The sequence below is a fragment of the Triturus cristatus genome, chromosome 5_1, assembly GCF_964204655.1.
Source record: "Triturus cristatus chromosome 5_1, aTriCri1.1, whole genome shotgun sequence".
In the NCBI taxonomy this organism is placed as follows: Eukaryota; Metazoa; Chordata; class Amphibia; order Caudata; family Salamandridae; genus Triturus; species Triturus cristatus.
In genome coordinates, this window is record NC_140587.1 from 893,736,985 (window position 1) to 893,760,196 (window position 23,212).

The 23,212-nt window shown below is 44.1% G+C and overlaps 2 protein-coding genes across 7 annotated transcripts in view; one reads left to right on the forward strand and one right to left on the reverse strand.

Annotated features, from left to right (window-relative positions):
- FBXO15 (F-box protein 15) overlaps window positions 1-23,212 on the reverse strand; it is a 397,776-nt gene that overhangs the window by 305,357 nt on the left and 69,207 nt on the right. The window lies entirely within an intron of this gene.
- Window positions 1-23,212, forward strand: part of TIMM21 (translocase of inner mitochondrial membrane 21) — a 98,753-nt gene that overhangs the window by 35,714 nt on the left and 39,827 nt on the right. For both annotated transcript variants that reach the window (XM_085605923.1, XM_085605921.1), the window contains exons 2-4: window positions 5,492-5,554; window positions 5,640-5,737; window positions 19,138-19,211. In XM_085605923.1, coding sequence (XP_085462049.1) covers window positions 5,492-5,554; window positions 5,640-5,737; window positions 19,138-19,211 — 235 coding nt within the window. The remainder of the gene's footprint in view (window positions 1-5,491; window positions 5,555-5,639; window positions 5,738-19,137; window positions 19,212-23,212) is intronic.

Here is a 23,212-nt window from a genome sequence, read left to right on the forward strand (position 1 = left end):
TGATAAACTCGACCATTGGGCCATTTATAGACTCTGGTGGTTACTTGACTTTTCCCAGCCTTCGCACAGCTACCCCAGAGGGTTTCCCGGAGCTAGACTCCAGAAGAGAGTGAGGCCCCTAAACTAGAACAGCCAGGTCTTCAAACCATTGCGAAATGCCATACTAGAGGGACAATTTAGAAAGGACTTTGGGAGATTGTTCCAAAGCTTCAGAACTAGATAGGAAAAAGAGTGACACCTATGTTCTCGGTGAATTTTTGTCACTTTGCTCAAGAACTGGGAAAATGACCGGAGCATAGGTGTGGGCTGATAAGGTGACACCAGATCCTGAATGAACCGTGGGGCAAAGCACGATCTTGCCCTGTGCATATAGCACAGGGCTTTAAACTGAATGTGCTTGTCTATGAGCAGACAGTGAGGTACGCAGCGCAAATGAGGCACAGCGCATATATCAGAAGACGAAAAAGTAGCCTGGCTGCTGCATTTTGTACTGTTTGCAAGCACCGGATGACCGCCTTCTTGGCCCCCATAATCAACTCTAGATAGGACCAGGTCTTGGATCAATGTTTTCTGAGCAGAGAGAAGTAGCATGCCAGTGATCTTTTTAACCCACCTCCGAGCTCCTGGAATGCAGATCAGGAGATTCCACCTGATCTTTCTCTATAGCAAAAAGAAAGCTCTCTAGGTGCAAGAGATGTTTTTCACATCCTTCAGCCAACAAACCGAAGGGTCTTTACCCTCATGCTTTGTGCCTATGCATTATGCTGCCCAAGCTACAGGTGGCCCTACTGTGTTTTTTGTTGTTGCTTTATTCGGTGTGGTCTGGGAGCAGAGCGCTACCAACATCCTCGTTGTGCTAGGAGAGGAGCCTGGGCAGTGGTGAAAACTGCTCCACCAAAACTTTTTACAAGTTACTGTCCTAGGATATTGAGATTTCGCCTTCAGCACTGATAACGCAGAGCTAAGGACGAGACACAAAAATTAATCACACTTAAGTACTTGCCATGTAAAATGATTTTGAATGTAGAATCCGAATCATTAGGCATTTGCATATAATCATGTTATAACCGTGACTTTCCCATTTCTTAGAATCCATTCTCACACCAAATTGTGTGTACTTTGTCTTCAGTCAACTTAACGGGTTCAAGCAACATGTTTGTGTGAAATGGCTGTTTGTGTCGTAAATCATTACGTACCTTACATTAATTATGCAGGAACATGTTTGTCTATGTGCCATGCGATCACTGACACTTCAGTGCTAATGTTTTCCCTCTCTGCTGCATGTTTCTACTTTCAGAATTCTTTGGGTACATTTCTTGAGTCACTAAGTGGACAAGGCAAGCATCCTAGCTCTTTGACCCAGGCATTTTATGTTTAATGTATCTTAAAAACTGTGGATAAATGAATTATTCTGAGTTAATTTGGCTATTTTCTTGCTAAAACCGGAAGAATTCCACAGACCAGAAGGACAAATCAAATGGATACCCCTGGTACATCTATTATTTCGTTTGGCCAGTGGAACTAGTGTGGCAACTGGTAATCTTTTTGAATCGGATGCAACCTAAATCCATTGATCCAAAAGCCACAACAAAATTTGTATCCCTCTAATAGCACAAACTGAGATCTTGGAATTTGCATCTCAAAGATACACTTAATTAAATAATGCCTTTTGAAATAATGGGTTGAAACCAAGCTTAACGTGTCACGTTGTAATTGATGAAAGGGGAATGCTTTCTAGTATACACCAAATAATAGATGTTAGACTTGGCATCTTTGACATGGTTTCCCCTGACTTTTTGCCTCTACCCCCTGTATTTTTGATGCTGTGCTAGATTTCGTTTTTGCTGGCTTCGATGTTTTGGGCACTTTGCCACTGCTGATCAGTGTCAAAGTGCAAGTGCTCCCAATGCAAATTGTTATTACAATTGTTTCTCCCTGACTGGCATGTTTGATTTACTGGTAAGTCCCTAGTAAAGTGCACGGAGTATGCCAGGGCCTGTAAATCAAATGCTACTAGTGGCCCTGCAGCACTGATTGTACCACCCACATGAGTAGCCCTGAAAAGGTATCTCAGACCTGCCACTTCAGTGTCTGCATGTAGTTGTAAACTGCCATATCGACCTGGCAAGTGCACCCACTTGCGAGGCACTAACCTTCAATTTTCTTTCGTGTTAGGCACCCCTATGGTAGGCCCAAGGTACCCCCATGGGGGGGAGGGAGTGTGTGTCAGTGTGTGTGTCAGTCATGTCCTGATAGTGAAATACTGCCAATGTCGTTTTGCGCTATTGAAAGGCAATCTGCCCCATAGGATAGAATGGGAGATAACTTTGTAACATCTTACAAGTATAACTTCCCACTGGACAACATCAAGAAATACAGTTTAGGCTCTCTGAACTCAGAATTTAATAATACATTTTTTTGTAAAAATGCTTTTTTCAAATTGTGGGTTTGAAAATGCAACTTTTAGAAATCAAACACAACTCCTTGTGTTTGCTTTGTTCACCCTAAGTTGGCAGGGTATGCCCAGACGTGGGTCCCTTGTTCACTTTGCCACTGGATTCAAGCTAGCCTGACTGATGAAGAGTGTTAGCCAGAAACCAGTCTCAGAATGCTTGTTTTCGGTTCAATGAAGACCTGGCTTGGCAGTTCGGGCTGGACTGTTCCCATGAGGCACAGGGTCAAGACTGATTTGCATATAGCTGGGTCTGAACTGAGGTGACGAGGTACGCTAAAGAATGAAGATGGATTCAATCCAGATCTGTGACTGGGGGTGAGTGTCTGAAAAGTGTCAGCGCTCCGTCCATCATCTCCTTGTGTTTACTTTTAGAAAGCGTGCATTTTCTTGTTTAACCATTCTGTGTGCCTGTGCCTGTTTGTGGATTGACTGTCTGGGTTTGGAGTGACCGGGACTGGGGATATGCATTCACTGTAGACAGCCACTTGGGTTGGGGTGGTTGAGGTGTGCCTGGCCCTTCCTGGATGAATCAGAGCTGAGCTGAATGGGGCTTGGATGCATTTAGAGTAGTGGGAGGAGATTTCTTTGCACCTGAATAGGGCCTGTCTCCTTGCACAATGCTGTCTCCACCCCCTGTGGTCATACTGCACCAGTGAGGACAGAAATGGTTTGGACTGGGCTGTGAGACCCTGGCACAAAGAACAAAAACTAAATGGGGTATAACTATTAGACCTTAAACCCAAGAACTTAAGATCACTTCTGGACTCAAGAGAAACCTTTTCCAAAGAGAAGAGCTGTGAGGAGGAGTACTGCCCCTTTGCTCTGTGGGGTTGGCCTGCAGTTGCTGTTTCTGCCAAGCAAAGGACAAAGACTGGAACTTTGCTATGACCCTGCTTGAAAAAGAATCTCCAAGGGCTTGTTTGTGCTGGCCTCCTGTTCTGAAGACACAGGGACACAAAGACTGCACCCCCAGCTCCCCTGAACTCAGCTGCTGAAAGTTCTGACCTGACAGGAGTTGCCTGTTCCATTTCTGGGCCTCTGGAGGTTGTTCCTGCTGTTTGGAGCTGGAAGAAACCTGAAGAACTGAGAAAATTGACACATTGCTCTTCTTGCAGCTGTTTTCCCGACGCAGCACCACTGTGCGAGAAAAATCTCCAAGCATCGCCGCGCTGCTGCAAAGATGACGCAGCGCCTGTCGTGGCTGCAAGAATCGACGCAACGTAGGATCGCGGCTCAAGAAATAGGTACAGCACAACATGTCGGAGCCGCATCGATCGTCAACACATCACTGATTTCCACACATCGCACCTTTATGGCAAGTTTTCCTGACTCATCATCCGCAGACCAGAATTGTCTTGGAGTCAACGAATCACTTCCCCCAACAGTCCGGATTCGAGGCATCACTTTTCCTGCATGCAGCACAACTTTCGCATCGCCTCCTCAAGGACTCCGGCACTGACGCATCTTTGCTTCTCAACGCTTCCCATATCTGCGGCAGTTTAACCTTGTGAGTTTTGATGCATCTACAGATACTTTGTGTAGAATCACACATCCATAGTTTTCTATGGACCCAGTTACTTGAAAACTTTGAAAAGTCATTTTCTTATTACATGTATGTTGGATTTTTGTCGTTTTGGACTTGTTGAGTTTAGATAAAGATACTTTTTTCTATCCTAAACTGGCGTGATGTCCATTTGTGGTGTTAGCACTTTATTACTGTGTGTTTTGAGTACAAATGCTTTACACATTGCTTTTTAGATAAGTCTGCTTGTGCCTAGCTACCCAGGGGGTGAGCAGGGGTTATCTATAGTGTGTATCCTCCTTACCCGGACTAGAAGCAAGGGTCCCTATTTGGACAAAGGTACCTACCTCTGCCAAGTAGAAACCCCGATGTCTAACAGTAGTTTATGTTCTTCAGAACATCAAAATGTTCTGATTATTCAGAGTATGAAGAAAAAAAAGCTTTGATCGTGTTTTTTAGAAGTTATAAATCTCTCATACTTTGTGGCACCGATCTAGTAAGGACGTAGGTTGTCCTTGCTTGACGCAAGTCGTCACAAGACAATTGGAGACCTTAAATGGGATTTACAAATCCATGCAAGGGGCTATTTACGCATAATTGCGTGACTTTGCAAAGAAATGCAATACAATACAACAGCTTCTGCTTAGTTACATTTAGTTGTGGTAGGCGGTCCGTGAGTGGGGCATAGGTGTGCCCCTATGCATCCACCCATGGAATTTGCAGCAATCCCAAATCTACCATAGGTAGTAAATCTGGGATAGCCCCAATATGGTGTGCCTACCACAAAGAGACCTAACAATGAAAAATATGTGCATTTCTCCTTGTTGCTTCTTCTTTCTATGCGGGATGCATTACATTCTTCAATTTACGTACACCGTACATCGGCAAGCAGGTATTATAAGGACTAAAACAATCTACATAGTGTGTTGAACAACAATAGAGTAGGCAAGTACCCTTTCCGTTACGCCAACTTGTGTTTTATATCTAGGAAAACTATGTAAGTACCCAACAACCCATATCCCACCCCCACCCATCCTCAAATTACCAATAACTTTCCAGCGTCTCCTTCCCAATACAGTGCCCAGAGTCCTTTCGGGTCCTGGCGCTCACTACATAGCTACCACACTTTCTGATGAAGTTTATTATGTCACTGTCCTTCTTGTGGGGGAGTGTGTATAGGGGGTGTTATCGAAAGAAAATTGTATCTTAGGGTTATTTTTGTGCAGAAGGTGTCCCTTCCTGCGCAAAAACAATCTTGCCTCAGCGCAGGCACTCCTGCAGCATGATGCAAGGGTGACTGTTTACACTAGGCAGTCTCAAGTGCACCTGCACAGGTAAAGTGCTAAAGAGCGCTATATATTAGTAAACATGGTTGTTCAGCTCTCTCCTGTTCCCGCAACACACCTCAGCAACTTTACTTGTTGTCCTGCTTTGCATGAACTTTTAGTAATAAATTTCTCCTGTGTGCGTATATTAAATATTTAATACGTGCTGTTCTCTCTTCTTTTCCCTAGTTAAAGAAGCGGGACGAGATTTCACATATTTGATTGTGGTGATCATTGGACTTGGCGTCACAGGTTATTGGAAAGCATATTTTTTTGAAAATTGTTTATTTTTATGACGATTCTGCCTCCTAATTGTAAAATATGTTCCATTTTGCAGGTGGTTTGTTTTATGTGATTTTTCAAGAGCTTTTCTCTTCATCGAGTCCGAGTAAGATATATGGCGAAGCTCTGGAAAAGTGCAGGCATCATCCAGAGGTGAGGCACAGCCCAAAGTTTTTGCCTACTAGTCGAGGGAAGACATTCTCTGAATCCAGCTTTATGGAAAGCGAATAATCATAAGAAGGAAATTGTTCAGTTCAAATCCGAATAAGAGTAAATTGTTGCTTGTGAGTTTTAAATGCAGAATTTGGTGAGGCCATTTTGGAATAGTTTGGGCGAGTGATTATCATCGCTTCAATACCACTTGATTCTTAATCAGTTTTAATTGTTACTGTTTTAACTCCAGTGCCCTTATTGCAGATGAGTCATGCCTTTTATGGTTTTACTGCATGTCTAGGCTAGTGAAAGGATTTTGTTTAATGACAGCACTTAACCATAGAGCTGAATAATTTGTTGATCATTCCATAGTATTTTTCCTAGCAATTTTCCCTGCATAGTATTAAACATCAAAGGGAAGGGCTCATTCTAGATTTAGGGCCTGCTTTAGATCTTGGTGGACAGGATACTCTGTCACAACGTAGACCGATATCCTATCTGCCAAAATAGTCCCATATAAAATGTAAATTCCGTAGTATATAATGGGATTTATATTTTGGCGGACAGGATATCTGTCACCATTGTCATGGAGTAACCGGTCCACCAAGATCTAAATCGGGCCAATAGGCACTTGGTAACAATTTCTTGCTCGCAAAGGCCACGCACTCTGATGCATTTTAGTATTTTTATATCCATAAATTCTTCTGTTATCTAATATTATTCAAATGTAATGCTTTTTGCGTTTTCAAGAATAAGAATGTGTGCACATAGATACGTGTAGTTCTACAGTGCTTTAGAGAGGTTATAGGTCTCACTTCATGCCATATATGCTGCCTCCTAATTCAAAATCACCTACATACACCACATAACCATGGAGCTTTGCCCCCTCCCCCAGTGTTATTGCTGTGCGATAGTTCCAATAGATAACACCTGTAGTAAAGCATTGTTAGTCCTAGCATCTTTTTGAGTGGTTTCCCCAGTCTGTTTTCCTCTGTCTCCCTTTTTTGATTGTGTGCTGAATTTAGTTTTGCTAGTTTTAGGACTCTAGTCACTTTACCACTGCTGACTAGTGCTAAAGTGCAAGTGCTCCCTGTCTAAAACGTAATGGTATTTGGTTTCTCCATGATTTGCCTTTTCGAATTACTACTAAGTCTCTGGTGAAGAGCAGTGTGTGTGCCCATGGCCTGTAAGTCAAATGCTACTAGTGGGCCTGCAGACTGATTGTACCCCCCTCACGGGTAGCCCTGCAAGCATGTGTCAAACCTACCACTGCAAGGTCTGTGTGTGCAGTTTTAAACTGACATGCCGACCTGGCAAGTGCACCCACTTGCCAGGCCAAACCCTTCCCTTTTACTACCTGTAAGTCACCCTTAAGGTAGGCCCAAGGCAGCCCCATGGGCAGTGTGCAGTGTATATAAAAGGTAGGACATGTACTGGTGGGTTTTACATTTGCAATACTGCCAATTTCATTGTTTTCCCTACAACAAGGCCTATCTGTCCCATAGGTTAGCATTGGAGCTGCCAAGTAACATCTTAGAATGATATCTCCCAATTGGTAGCTGATAGAAAATTGGAGTTTGGTGTCTATGGACTCACAATTTAAAAACACATATTTTAGTAAAGTTGATTTTTAAATTGCAGGTCTAAAAATGCCACGTTCAGAAAGTTCTATGCCTCTGCCTATCCCTAGAATACACGACTGGCTTGGATGACTGTGGAGCTGTTTGTGCATTTACTCTAGACAGTCGCACAAAGGAAGCTTAGGTATGCCATGCAAATCCTGATGACCCATCACCAGACTAATGGGTCTTCCTATGCAAGAGTGGTGGTAGGAGTGGACACTGAAGCCTGAATAGGGCTGTGCCTGTCCCCACACAAAGAAGTCTCCATCCCCTTTGGTGTGTCTGGAGCCAGGCCAGGATCTTTTGCACTACAAAAACTTTCCTTTGAAGTTCGCCTACTTCAATAGATGAATTGAGTACTGGACCTCAGACACCATATACTCCGAACACTTCTGGATTGAGGACATTCTGCCACAAAGAAGAGCTGTTGGTGCTTCATGAGGAACAGCCACTTTACTGTTTGCTTTGCTCTGTTGCCCTGCTGCTTCTGTCCTGGGAGTGAAGGGCTGTGTCTGAGCTTGCCTCCTGTTAAAAAGTCTCAGGGCCATTAAAGACTTCACCTGCCAGCAACTGGACTCCTCTGCTGAGAGCCCCACTTTGCCAATTGGTGCCAAATCCAGTTCCTGGGCCCTTGGGAGTGAGTTCTGGTGCAACAAGGAGAGAAATCAATGCATCGACTCCCAGCATCTTTCTGAACCTACGCATCATTGCAAAACAACGAATCGCAGCTGCTGCCACCAAAGCGTGATCTACGCTCCATGCAACAACCACTGCATTCAAATCAGGCCATTACTTTTCGCCGCAGCACCTCCGAAGAACCTTTGCTGCGTGGGTCTCGAGTACCGTATGACTGAAGTCCATGACACATCGCTCCGACGCAACGCCTCCTTCAACGCTGTGAAATCAAGGCTACGCAACTTGACTTTTGATGCATCTCTGATGCATCGTCTCTGGGTGCCGATTTAATAATTGGCACTGCAGTTAGGAACCTAGGTATCGTGCCCACAAACGACGCATTACCTCCTCTGCGCCCGCATCTTCACCGAACGTTAGTGGCTCAACGACTCTGCACGCCCTTAAGTAACTGATGCATCACTGCCTACAGCGACGCATCGCCTTCTCTGCGCTAACACACTGCCCCCAAGCTTCAGCGCGCTTCCGACCTGCATAGCAGTAAGGAACTGAGGCATCAACTGTTTTTTTGATGCCTCACCTCCCCTGCATCATGCATCGTTCTTGATCTTAACGCATATAAGGTACTTTGCACTGGTCAAGCGCAACCATTGATTTCTAAAGAACTGGCGGGACACAAACTGAGCGCCACAATACGCATCTGGGTATAGTTTGAGGAATACCAGTACCCCAATCTTTTTATTGGAGTATATTGGAGTCTATTTATGGAACTTGCACGACTTGGCAAATAACTGAAGGGTGGAAAGCCACATATGGTCTACTATACATAACTAACTTACCAACTTAAAGGATAACAAGTATTACAGAACATGATCAGTAAAGCCGTGATGAAGTTCAATATATACTAAACGAAACGCTTTGGCTGTATGTTGTTGGTTGCTAGACCATATATATTTTAAAAGCGGAATAAAATAAAAGGGAAAAAAATTCTCACAACATATTGAAGATTTTTTTTTTTTGAGGTGCACCACCCCACCTTTATGGGGAACTTTGCTCTGCAGTGATATCACACAACGGCTGATAGTGGAGTTGAAGTACACCAAATTACTACCATCAGGAACTTGAGTGTCCGGTGCGGTATAGAGGCCCACTGTTGGTGTGTTTTATTCAGTTTCTAAAGAGCTATAACTTTATTTAGAATTTTGGAAATTCAGATCTTGAGTAGAGTATGTTGGATTTTTGTTGTTTTGGTCTTGTTTTTATCAAATACATATTGGCTATTTTCCTAAACTGGTATGGAGTCCTTTTATAGTATTTTCAATGTGTGTATACACGATCGTACATAAATACAAATTCTTTACACATTAGCTCTGGGGATAAGCCTGACTGCTCTTGCCAAGCTATGAAGGGAGTGAGCACGGGTAATTCTGAGTGTGTAACTTACTTACCCTGACTAGGATAGTGGGTCCCTACTTGGACAGGGTGCAAACCACTGCCAAATAGAGACCCTTTTTCAAACAAGCATGATTTCCTGATAAGTTTCCAGAGCAGAAAGTACATTGAAAGTACATAACCGACAACTAAAGACTACGTAGACTAATATTCAGTCTCACATAAGCGGTGCTGTTCCTTGAATCCCGCTTCTTCTTCTTCTTCGAACAAAGGTGCCTGAATAACTATCAACCGTCTATGCACTTGAAAGAGCATGTGGACTCCTGGCTAAACCTTTTCCAGCAAGCACCCCCCTAAACCAATGGTACCAAGATCATTGCCTTTATGGACCACAACCTCGTAATCCCTCAAGAAAAAAATGATATTGTACAATCAACAATAACAAAGTTATGATCTTTCTCTTTAGTGACCAGCAGGAGTCCTGCAACTGGATTGAGGCATGTAGATAAGCAAACCATATTCTTTCAATCATCATTAGAGGGGTAGACTAAGAAAGATGCTGCCCTAAAAGTGTCCTTGTGCGCACCCTTCTATAGGAAGGGTGCGCACAAGAGATCTGCCAAGTCAACAGATCAAGATAGAAAGACAAAAAGCAGTCATAGCAGCAGAACAGGATTACTAGTGGAGAACCTGATGAGTTTTATGCCAAGATCAATAGGAGAAGACTCCACATCAGACATAGACTTGAGTCATGATGGTGAGGAGGAACAAGATGGGTTTATTACCTAATTTAGGGTTTGACTAAGAAGAAGAACAAAGCTTTGGAGAATGAATATAATTAACTAATATTATAGTAAGAATAATGTTTCATGGTGTCATTGAATGATTGGTAGCGACTGGAGGAAAGAGTAGGTACAAAGAGTAGAGACCTCCCACATCCAGTCTGAGCTCAGTACCTGCTAAAAGATCCATAAGTGACACATTCTTAGTAATTTGTTTACAGTTTGGAAGTTGTTGCCTGTCAGTCCTGGTAATAGTAGGGTTCATAGGAGTTATGGATTTTAAACTATATAGGACTATGTAGGAATGGCTAAACAGGATATGTTGAATGAATGGGTGGCTCTCAATTTTAAAATGACACAGAGGGAAGATGGCTCTTCTGTGGAAGGACACATAGATTACGACAACTCCTACATGAACAGAAATGCATCTGTGAGCAGAGTTGCACAATACACTCATTACCTGGAATACTGGATAAGTACCCACACAAAAAGATCCTTCTTTCAGGAGATGCACCTCACACATCAGGAAGAAAGTGCATTACAAAAAAAGATTCAGGTGACATCCATACATGGGCTGTTGAGCATATGCCAGAGGTGTCCTGATATGGATCAGTCCTGAAGACCCATTTCATATTACAAGAGCGCAAATGTCAAACTAGATGGTTTAGATCTAGCACAAGCAAGCATAAATGCACCTAATCATGATTTGAAAATATATTTTTAAGACTGTGTACCATGAGCTGGCAGAATTGGCATGCTACCCAATCATACTTGGAGGCCATTTCAGTAGTCTGGTGGGTGTAAATATACATAGGTCACATGCACCCCTGTCAAGCCCAGTATTGGTAAGAAATACCCAGACACAAAGACCAGTTATGCCTTTGAGGATTCACCGACCTGGGGAGGGCCAGTGATACCAGTCAAATAGAATATTCATGCTTTTTGGCAATGCACAACTTGCACATTAGACTAGACAGTATAGTTGGTAATGCTCAAGTTAATTCTATAGTAATACAAGTTGAATCTATATAGTTTTGTTAACTGTACGCCGGTGGAAAAACAAGAGTGGTGATCCAAATATGGTGACTCTGGGTTACTGCTCTAAAACACCCCGCTTTGAGGGGCACACAAATAGAGATAACACAATATTTCTGAGAAAATGAAGGATCAGCATCCTTGGGTATAGGGCAATTTGGTAATAGAAAAAATACACACCGGAGGAAGCCAAATCATAGAACACCAAATTTAACCCCATCGCTGCTAGGCCTTTTCCCCCCCCCCCCCCCCCCTGTGCTAAGCCTTTTTTCTTTTTTTTTTTTGCTATTTGGGGTAGTGCGCACTTAGGTCCCTGTAACCTTTTGACCACATAAGGTATCTACGCCAAATTTGTGTCTTTTTCTTCCAACATCATGGGGATTCTAAAGGTACCCAGGGTTTTCTTTTTTCTTTTTTTTTAATGGGAAAAACGGGCTGCAAATGAAAGTGTCTGGGTTTTTCCCGGCAAATGTTATCAAAAAAGGGTTTGTGGGGCTGAAATCACCATTTTCCCAGCTTTTAGGGAATGACAGACTTTTGTCAGAAAACCAACATTTTTTACACAGTTTTGGCATTTTTCTGGGACATAGCCTATTTTTGCTATTTGTTGTGCTTTCAACCTCCTTCCAGTTAATGGTAGAAATGGGTGTGAAAGTAATAATGGATCCTGGAAAGCTATACATTTTAGAAAAGTAGACAACATTCTGAATTCAGCAAGGGGTAATTTGTGTAGATCCATCAAGGTTTCTTTATAGAAACTAACAGTTAAACATAGGAAACATTGAAAATTAGTTGAAGAAAAACAGCCTTTTGTGTCAGTTTTCACCTGTAACTTCTTCTAATTATGACAGCTATTTGAAAGCAATATACCGTTACATCCGCTGGACCTTCCTGGTTGTGGGGATATATAGGACTTGTAGATTCACCAAGAACCCGACGAACCCAGAGTCAGAAACTGAGCAGCAATTTGCAATGTTTTTTTTATTATGTTTCGGGTATATAGCAATTATTGTGGGAAAATGTATACATGGAAAAATCGGAATGAAAGACACACCTATGTATTTCTGAAATGGGAACAAATTATAGAGTTAAGAAACAGTACATATTTGCACATTTTCGAAAATGAGAATTGTCGGTCATTTTTCAAAATGACTTCTTTTTTACACAATGTCTTTCATTTGGAAGGCAGAAATGCATCAAAAATCAATAGGTAATAACAATTGCTTTACAAATCTGAATTATCCTAAGTCTCCCGATAAACATGGTACCTCACTTGTGTGGGTAGGCATAGTGCCCACGATAGGAAATGGCTCAAAACCCAACGTGAACACACCACGTTTTTACAATGAAAATTTACCCTTCTTTTTTCTAAGTGTCTAGCTGTAGATTTTGAACACTAGCTCTGCCGGCACCTAGGGAAACCTAGCAAACCTATACATTTTTTTTAAACTAGACACCCAGGGGAATCCAGGATGGGGTGACTTGACTGCCTCCCACCAGGTTCTGTTACCCAGAATCCCTTGCAAACCTAAAAAATTGTCAAAAAAAACACATTTCCCCCACTTTTTTGTGGCGGAAAGTTCTGGAATCTGCGTGGATCCACAAATTTCCACCCACCCCGCGTTTGCGTGGATCCACAAATTTCCACCCACCCCGCATTCCCCAAAGTCATACGAGAAAAATGGTACCTCACTTGTGTGGGAGGCCCAAGTACCCGCCACAGGCAAGGGCACAAAACGTTTTGAGGCAACATCAACATTGCCTATCAAAAAATGTTTTTGGGCCCTTCCCTGTCGCAGGTACTCGGGCCTCCCACACAAGTGAGGCACCATTTTTATCGGGAGACCTGGGGGAACGCTGGGTGGTGGGAAATTTGTGTGAGCCTGGTGATGCCACAATTTTCCCACACAACAATGTGTGAAAAAAGTGACCTTTTTCAGCTAAAATTGAGGTTTGCAGGGGATTCTGGGTAAGGAAATGTTGGGGGATCCATGCAAGCCATACCTCCCTGGAAGCCCCCGGGTGTCTAGTTTTCAGAAATGCATGGGTTTGGTAAGTTTCCCTAGATGGCCGCCGAGCACGGGGCCGAAAATCCAGGAGACCCCCTTGCAAAACCAGGTGGTTTTGGGATAGGCAATTTTGATGTCGCCTCACTATATTCTGGGCCGTTGCTTGTCACGGGTACTTGGGCCTCCCACACAAGTGAGGCACCATTTTTATCAGGAGACCTGGGGGAACGCTGGGTGGTGGGAAATTTGTGTGAGCCCGGTAATGCCACAATTTTCCGCCGTGTCAAAATTTGGGCACAATAATGCAAGGAAAATGTCACGGTCACATTTTGAGGTTTGCAGGACATTGTGGGTGAGATAACTTTTTGGGATCCACAAGAGAGACATCACCATGCACTCCCATGGGTGTTTAGTTTACTACAAAAACTACAGTTAGGTTATTCTTAAATGAAATGTACAGCTTGGCACAGAGAGAAAACAGACAAAGATTACTGCACAGCCATCTATTCCTGAAGCACACACACATACTGGTTGGATTTGGCACGAGGGCGAGTGATGGTTCAGTATATAAAATTGTATTAACGAGATTTCACAAAAATGAAATGCACTGTCAATAATTGAATGGACAAAAAACTAAAGCAGTCACTCGCAGCTCGTGAGCTGTAAAGCCACTTCAAGGCACCAACCGCTTTACAGGCCATTCACACACCTTTCATACATGATACACACACAACCATTTAGACCACCAGACACAAAACCAACACATTACAACATTCACAAAAAGGACAAGGTACACCCTGCTTGACAAAAACAGAAAAGACACATTTGTATGCACAACCCTCAATTCCTCAAGCACACATACATACTGGTTGGATTTGGAACGAGGGTGAGTGATGGTTCAGTATATATAGTTGTATGAACCAGAGATTTCCCAAAAATGAAATGCACTGTTAATTGAAAGGACGAGTAACTGAACCATTGACTCACAGCTCGTGAGCTGTAAAGCCACGACAAGGCACCAACCTCTTTACAAGCCATTCATACACCTTTCATACGTGGGACACATACAAAACCAGCCGCAGGCCCAGCACATTACAACACTCACACCAGCAGACAGCGCCATTCAAGGGCCCATCACTTTCACACGCCCACATTCCTGACACAGCAACCACACCAGCTCTTGGATTGCGTTGAGTGGCGTTTGGCTAGCAGTGTGTGTAGTGACCAGCAGCTAGTCACTACTCACACACCGCCAGCCAAACGCCAGTCCACGCACACCGCCAGCCAAGCACCAGTCCAAACACACCCTCAGTCAAGTGCCAGTACAAAAACACACCGCCAGCCAAGCGCCAGTCCACCCACACCGCCAACCATGCACCAGTCCACGCATACTGCCAGCCAAGTGCCAGTCCACGCACACCACACCCCCAGCCATGCGCCAGTCCATGCACACCCCCAGCCATGCGCCAGTCCACGCATACTGCCAGCCAAGTGCCAGTCCACGCACACCACACTGCCAGCCATGCCCAGTCCACGCACACCGCCAGCCATGTGCCAGTCCACGCACACCGCCAGCCATGTGCCAGTCCACGCATACTGCCAGCCAAGTGCCAGTCCACGCACACCACACTGCCAGCCATGCGCCTGTCCACGCACACTGCCAGCCATGCGCCTGTCCACGCACACTGCCAGCCATGCGCCTGTCCACGCACACTGCCAGCCATGCGCCTGTCCACGCACACTGCCAGCCATGCGCCTGTCCACGCACACTGCCAGCCATGCGCCTGTCCACGCACACCGCCAGCCAAGCGCCTGTCCACACACACCGCCAGCCAAGCGCCTGTCCACACACACCGCCAGCCAAGCGCCAGTCCACGCACACCACACCGTCAGCCATGCGCCAGTCCACGCATACCACACCGCCAGCCAAGCGCCAGTTCTCGCACACCGCCATCACATTTAGGATTTTTTTTTATATAAATAAGAAAACACAAACAAATTGCAAATAGATACAAATCTACTAACACAAAAACTGAAACTAAATACACTACACAAATGCCAACCTTGAAATTGAACAAAAAATATTAAACAATAGAGTCCAGGCAGGTCACTTTACCAATCATGGATGCTCCCAAAAATTATTTTGCGTGTGGTACATTCTAAAACAAGCAGGCACACACAGCCCAGCGTTAGAAGGACACGCTGGTCAGTACATACGAGTCTCCTTCCGCATACCTCTTCGCCCACAGACTCTACATCTCCTTCTGGGAAAGTCTTTTGAGGGTGTGGGAGGAATGTGATCAGGAAAGTGGCGATCTTTCTATCTAGCAACATCCTTCACCACTCCAACTCTAGGAACACTTGCCTGTTCCACTAAAACAAGACTGCCTATTACAGACTCCTGAAACTTAGCAAAAGTCATCTTTGACTCGGGACAAGAATCCTGGAACACAACAAAAGCATTAAAGGTTGCCAAGTGGAAAAGATGGATAGCCAACTTCTTCTACCAAATGTAAGCCTTATGAAGAGCAGCGTAAGGTTCCAACCTCTGATCTACTCTGTCAACACCATCCATGTGCCTATTATAGTCTAAAATGCACACAGGTTTGCGCACTTCAGCAACCTGACCCCAAACAATCACAGGTGAAGTACTTTCTTCATAGATGGTAGTCAGCATGTAGACATCTCTCCTGTCTGAAAACTTCACAGCTAGAAGCTCCTCGCAACGCAACGCACTGCACTGTGCACTGTCCCCGCACAAGCTTTTGACAAACAGTATCGGTTTGTGGAGGCTTGTGTCCCATGGGTGTGACAAGTCTCAGACCACACTCCTGGGTCCAGGGGACTCTGGTGCAACTCTTCGCTGTCTAGGATCGGTCTCCTGGGGTGTCCAGTGGCGGTTGGCGACCATTCCAGGAATGTGTATACCAGCTTGCTGGATTAGACTTCCTCAGCTTTGATGGCCATGGTGGTGGTTCCAGAGGGTCAGCCAACTGACCCTTGAAGCAACTTCTTTGGTCAAGGGCTCAGGAGCGTCTTTTCTCTGAGCCAGGAGCCGCAGGCACAGTACACTCTATGCTAGGCCAAGGAGCAATAGGTGCAGTCAAGCAGGCTGAGCAGCCACTCTTGTCAGGTCCAGAAGTCAGCTGGGCAGCTTTCTTCAATCTTTTCTCCAGTTCTGGCATGATCTAAGGTTCAGGGTGCCAGGGGTGTCATGGGGGATGATGCGGTCAGTAGCCAATAAATTACCAGCGGCATACGACGACTTTGGCTATGTGTGAAATCTAGCAATCCCAGAGTGCACTATTCTGCCCACTCTCAAGATGTCTGAACCCATCCTTGAATGTTAGGAGCCTGGCAGTCAACCATAGAGGTGTGGCTAACCCTAGAGCTGTGGCTACCGGTGGGCTATAGGGCCAGAGGAAAATCGGTTTGGGCACTGGGCACTGGTCTCCCCACTGTTCCCGCAGCCAGCCTGTCTACCTGAACAAAGGGGCAACACTTCAGGAGTGTGAGTGCCCTTTGCCCACCAAAGGCTACTTCACCTTTGAAGCTTGCCTCTTGGGCCAACACCCTTAGTAGCTTTCTTCAAGGGGGAGGAAACCCATCTCCATTAACTGGAGCCTATTGTTCATAAGTCTGGGAGTCATTCACACTACTCCTCTGGAGAGCAGAAGGCTGTCTGGTGGGCAGCAACTGTGCGAGGCCACTGGGCAACAGAGTGGCAACTTTCTAAAAGTTGCCTTTCCTTAAAAGTAGCATTAAATTAGACTTGGGCACGAGGTCAGGTTTAATGCCACGATAATTGTGGTACCTTGAAGTATCTTTTTAGTTTTCCCATTCAAAATTTAGATTGGCTGAGGGTCAGCCAATAACTTAGCCAATGGGGCTATTAACGGTTTCTACAGCAAATCCACAATTTGGAAGTGTTGCCGTCAGGATAGATTAAATGCATATGTCCTACTTAATAATATATTGTTCTGCCTTTGGGCTCCATAGGCCTTTCATAGTGGAGACTTGTATGTATTGTTAAGGGAAGTGAGTGTTTTGCCATTGGTTTTAATGACAAAGTTGAACAAGCAGTTTAGAACTACTTTTCCGGGCTGTGGTGACGGGCTAGGAGCCATTTTGTATTTTGTCCTACATAGGGTGGCACAACCAGTGTTGCATTCCTGGGGGAACACTCTGTATCACATACCCTCGGTACCCTTGGTACCCTATACAATGGACTTATAAGTAAGTCTTCTTATGCCAATTAGGGGTAGCTGATTAAACATACACTTTGTAAAGAGTTAGAACACTGGCACCGAGGGCTGGTTAGCAGGCCTCCGTGCACTCTGAGTCAAAAAACCAGCAGCATCAGTCCAAAACGTTAAGGTAATCATGCTAAAAGGCTTTCCTTATACCTTTTGGGACTTGTCCTGTGCATTCTCTGTAGTTTTTGTCCACCCCCCCCCCTCCATTTGTATAGCACTGATGTGTTTTTGTTGAATGTATGATGATACAATGCGTACCCTCACAACGCGTATTGTATTAATTTTTAAGTGTATTAAAGTCCTTTCCTTTTGATAAAGGAAAGCGCTGACTGTACATTGTTATTATGTATTGTAATGTTCAGTTTTTAAATATTAAGTATTTTGATGTTTTGCGTGTTCTAATCCTCATCTCATTGAGTAAACCTGGACATCTCTGTATCACTATCCAGCAAGAGTCAAATGCAATAGAGGAATGCTTAGTAATCCACCTTTGGTTCCTTAATGGTACTGGGTTCCAGGACATAGTTGGTAAGCAACTCAATTTGTCATAGTTGGATCCCTGTAATTTTTGACTGCCCTGGGACCACTGGAACCAAGTCTCTCAATTCTCTGTATGAGAGAGAGCACAGTCACAATCTTTTTCAGAGTTAAAATCCTGAGTTTTCAAGCAACTCGCTACCCAAGTTTTCATCCCTTGTGGGATTAGAAGAAAGACCTCCTAGGAGCAGCTCTTTTATGTACTATTCGTGGAGATTCCTTTATGCTTTTACTGTTTTCTCTAATTCATGCTTCTTTTCTCAAATTCAAGATATCTTCTAACTCCAGGTTATTTCTAATTGGTATTTGGTATTGCTAAATTATGCTAATCTCAAAAAGACCTTCTGTTGCCTCATCTCTTTTCTGATCTATTTTCCAGATGGTTAGTTCTTCATTATCCACGATGGCTGAGCTAAAAAGCGTGGTTCCTAGAAAGGTGCTCCCCCCACACACTTAGGGTCGCTTCTGAAGAAATAGAGCCATCTTCTGTATGGATAGTGAGAATTCTGCCAAGATGTGGCCTTAAAGCAAATAGCTAGAAATGTATTGAGGTTTGGAGAAGAATTTAAATGCTCTGAAGGCTTCCCTAAATGGCATTTTAATTCTTGTTCCTTACACTTATGCCACAGTGGCTAAGATGGACTTTTTCCTGATGTTTTACTAGTAAGACTAAAGTCCTTTATATTGCCTAAACATATTTTTGTTACTTTTGGTCATGAAGCCTCTATTGCCAGGTGTATAGTGTTTTGAATTGTTAAATCTTGTACTTTTAAAGGAGTTCAGCTATCTCAGAGATGTCATGCTTTAAGCATTAGAACAAAGGCAGTAAATGTGGAATTAGGCTCCTAGTGCTTCTTTCAGAAAAAAATGCTGTTTTCAGCTTGGGAGTTCTATGCAGCCTGTTTTCATGCAATTTTATCAAGAGTTTGCTATTTCCTCTCCCAGCATTTGAAGCTAGGAAATCAGATTCCCAATGACTTGCAAAGGAGACCTAGCAAAACAATGAGGAAGGAAAAATTACCTTTGTAGCGATTTATGAAATTCCTACTCCCCATTAGGGTAATTTCTTCTGTTTTGTTTAATAAATGATTTTCAATGTCAATGTGTAATTGGTAAGTGTTGTCCTGTTTTTAGGTGATCGGTGTTTTTGGTGAACCAATTAAAGGTTATGGTGAAACTACAAGACGAGGAAGAAGGCAGCATGTGAGGTATGTTTTTATGTTCATTAACTTAAAAAAATCATATAATTTGTCACCTGGTGTTGGACTTGGCCCTTTTTGCAGGGTCATCCCTGAACTTTTTGCTTTCCTCCTATATTTTTTCTGACCTGTTGGCTGTTTTATGACTCTGGGCACTTTACCACTGCTGATCAGTGCTAAAGTGCATATGCTCTCCCTATTGTAAATTATTGTACAAATTAGTGATTCCATGATTGGTTGGTTTGGTTTACCTGTCAGACCCTAGTACAGTGCACCAGGAGTGCCCAGGGCTTGTAAATCCAAATGCTGCTGGTGGGTTTGCAGCACTGGTTGTGCCACCCACAGAAGCAGCATGTAAAAGTGTGTCTAAGGCCTGCCATTGCAGAGACTGCGTGCAGTCTGGTACTGTCATGCTGACTGGGCAAGTGCACCCACTTGCCAGTCCCTAAACCTTCCCTTTTCTTCATATCAGACACCCCTATGGTAGGCCCAAGGGCAGGGTGCATTGTAAGTATAAGGTAGGACATGCCCTGATGTGTGTGGCATGTCCTAATAGTGAATTACAGCCATTTTCGTTTTTCACTATTGCAAGGCTACCTGTTCTCCATAGGCCAGAATGGGCAGTTTGATTATTACACCTGATAATCCTAACAGACTCGGGGAACATGGTAGAAATTCGAATTTAGTATGCCTGAAATCAGAATGATAAAATACATCTTTTAGTGAAGTTGGTTTTAACATTCTGTGTTTGAAAATACCACTTTTAGAAAGTAGGTATTTTCTTGTCTAACCATTCAAATCTGCCTCTGCTAGGTTGTGTATTCCTTGTCTGGAGTTTGAGTGACAGGGCTGGGGCATTCCAGGAAACAGGGTGAGTCCGCCCAGTGGGGAATAGAGAGATCTGCATCTAGATGGGAGGGAGGAGTTGCACCTGGGACCTGAATAGGACAGTGCCTGCCCCCCACAGTGCTGGCTCCACCCCCTGTGGTGCGTCTGATATCGCTGCCCTGCACTGTGAAAGGAGAGAAGGAATCCTATCAACAAATTGCTCCAGGGCTGTACTTTCCCCTCACAATGCTGGCTCTACCTCCTGTGGCGCGTGTGGTATTTCTGCCCTGCACTGTGAAAGGAAAGAAGGAGTCATGTAAACAGAGTGCTCCAGAACTGGTTTGGACTGGACTCTGCCCTCAGAGGACAAAGGATTTGGGGGTATAAGTAGTGGGACCCTGATCCCAAGAATTTAGTTCACTTTTGGAACGAGAAGAAACCTTTACTGAGGAGCATAACCTGAAGAAACTGAGGAGAGACTATCCCTAAGCTGAAGTGCTGCTTGGTGGATTGGCCTGCAGTGGTTTGCCTGACTGCCAAAGGAAGGAGAAAATACTTTGTGTGCTTATTTCAACTTGTAAGGATCTCAAAGGGCTTGGAACAGAGCTTGCCTCCTGCTGAAGTCTCAGGGACAACAGACTTCCACCCCCAGTTCCCCAGAGTTCTTTGGAAGTGCCTGCTGCTGTTTTGGGCCTTCTGAGGGACTGCGTGTCGCAAGTAGCTGGAAGTGCGACTCAACGAAGCTGAAGCGTGTCGCCGTCGCTGCTGCTGCCGCCGTCGCACTTCTGAACAAGGGTGTCGCCGCTGGAGTTGTCGCACTGCACCGCAACGAGGAAAGCGCCTCGCATCCCAAGAGAAGCGCGCCACCGTCGGAGCTGCTGCCGTCGCATTTATGAACAAGGGTGTCGCCACTGCAGTCCACGCATCGAACCGAGAACTTCTCGCATCCCCGGAGAAGCGGGCCGCATCTGGAAGATCTTCACGTCTTTATTTCTTTGCACCAGAACTTTGCCGCATTTCCATCGCTGCGACATTGCTTGTCATGGAAGCGCAACGCATCGTAAGGTACATTGACGCAAAGTGTTGCATCTTAAGAACTGAACTAAGCTAAAAACTACCATCTTAAAGTAATTGTATTGTGTATTTTTGTCGTTTATGGTCTTGTGGTAAATCTATATAAAGAAGTGGAAGAGTGTGGTGGCAGAGTAGATGAGTCTTCGGGAGGAGGCTAAACAAGGCTGAAGACAGCAAATGTAAGTTCAGTACTAAGTAGACAAAACTGAGAACCCAGCAAAGGCTCCCCTCATCAATTGGAACACTCAAGTGAGAGGTTAATTCATCTAAGCACTGACCTGTTTTGTGGCTCTCCAGGGACCACTGCTGCAGTTCTCAGGGGAACAGTGCTGCCTGTACATGGGGTCGCAGGTGATAACTGGCAAGGAATATTGAACTTCGATAAATATAAGCAAGGTGGGCTGTGTATTTCTAGGTAGGCACGGGTGGTCTCCAAGAAGAAGAAAAAACTTTCCATAGAAATTGTGAAAGGTAAAACTGTCAGCAGAAACTATCATTTGTGCACTTTCTGGTATTACTTGGGGGCGACTTTTACAGATCAATAAAGAGTTTGTCTTACCGACAGCAATCACTACGTTTTCCTTCTGTACAACAGCTTTTTCCTGAGCAAATTCATCAAGCTAATGCCTGGATCAAGTTGTGCAGGGAAAAACCTTTGGTAAATGTGATATTTGAGCAAAACTCGGGAGTCCAAAGTGCAGCGCAAATGCAAAATTTGGGGTTTACCAGGACGCCAAAAGTCAATGTATCCAAAGAAGATTTTTTTTTTGCTAGATTGAAAAGTTGTCTTGAATTCAGAAAAAGGTGCTTTCATGTCCCCCATTGGAAAGATGGCATTGCTGAATGATGCTGCGTGCTTCCATCAGTCACAGAGTAGGGTTGGTATGGCAAGTCTGTCCAATACACGTGTTAATGCCTGGCTCTCTGCCAGGCTGGATGAAAAGTCTAATGTCTCTGGTCCTACTGTGGAAACATTGAGGCAGGTTCACCATGTACGCTCCTGCTTGGTGTATCCTTATGTGGCTGGAAAGAGCAATGAGACACATTAGGGGAGGAGGAGGTGGCATAGGGGCACAACAGTTTTTTTTTTCCTTTCATGGTCTTTTTTTTCTGGGGCTCGACCTTGAGAACCGGTATGGTTAGATTCTAATTTGAAACTGGAGTGTTACTGAGAGGCCCCTTTGCAATCTTACTTTAAATTATGGTCTTCAGTTTGAGGTTGACTCTTCTTTCTAAGGCAGAACCAGGGACCTGGAAGCTACCTCGTCTTGGTCAGTCTTTGGCATAAGGAAATCCTTCACACCAGGCTGACCTCTAAATGATTGGAGTGTTCATAGCTTGTGAGTGAGCAATGGATGTATGCTGTAAATCTGCTTGAAGGACTTATGTGTGACAACAGCATTTACATTGTTTGTGAACATCACAAAATTAGAACTTTGTGAATGTTTCTCGCTCTAATCAAAGAACATCATTTCCGTCTCCTGGCCACACTCATAACTTCAGATAAATCTGCAAGTTTTGAAGAATTTCCACAGTAGATAGTTCAAGCTCTGCACAAAATATTCTAAAGTTTCTAATTTTGGTGTGTTGATATCTGGGATTTCTGCAAGAAGATTTCAGTTTTAATGCTTGTACATTAAACTTTTGCACAGAGAACATCTATGAAGTCAAGCTTGAAAAGCACAAATAGTCATTATCAAAGTGGGGACCTTTATCCTCTATAGTATATGCTTGTTCAACCAAAGCTATTTTATCCTCCGTCTTTCTAAAGATGTGTGCAAATATGGGAAATGTATAGGGCATATGCACAAGTTGCTTCACATGCCTTCTATAAATATAGCTTCTATGCACCTTATCAAAGATTTGCATGCAGTTATTTTACTGATATCCTTGCCCTTTAGGTTAAGGTCCCGCTTGTGATTCTGCTTCCCTCCCGTTAGTTCTGTGCTTCATGATATGTTGTATTTAGTTCTGAATACAAGAGAGTCAGCGGACGAGTAAAGAAAAACTCCAATGCTCTATACCTCTGGCCAAATGTACTAAACCATTTTGCTGTTGCAAACCTTGTGATTTGGCAAAATCAGAAATGGTGTCGAGCCTTATAGCAA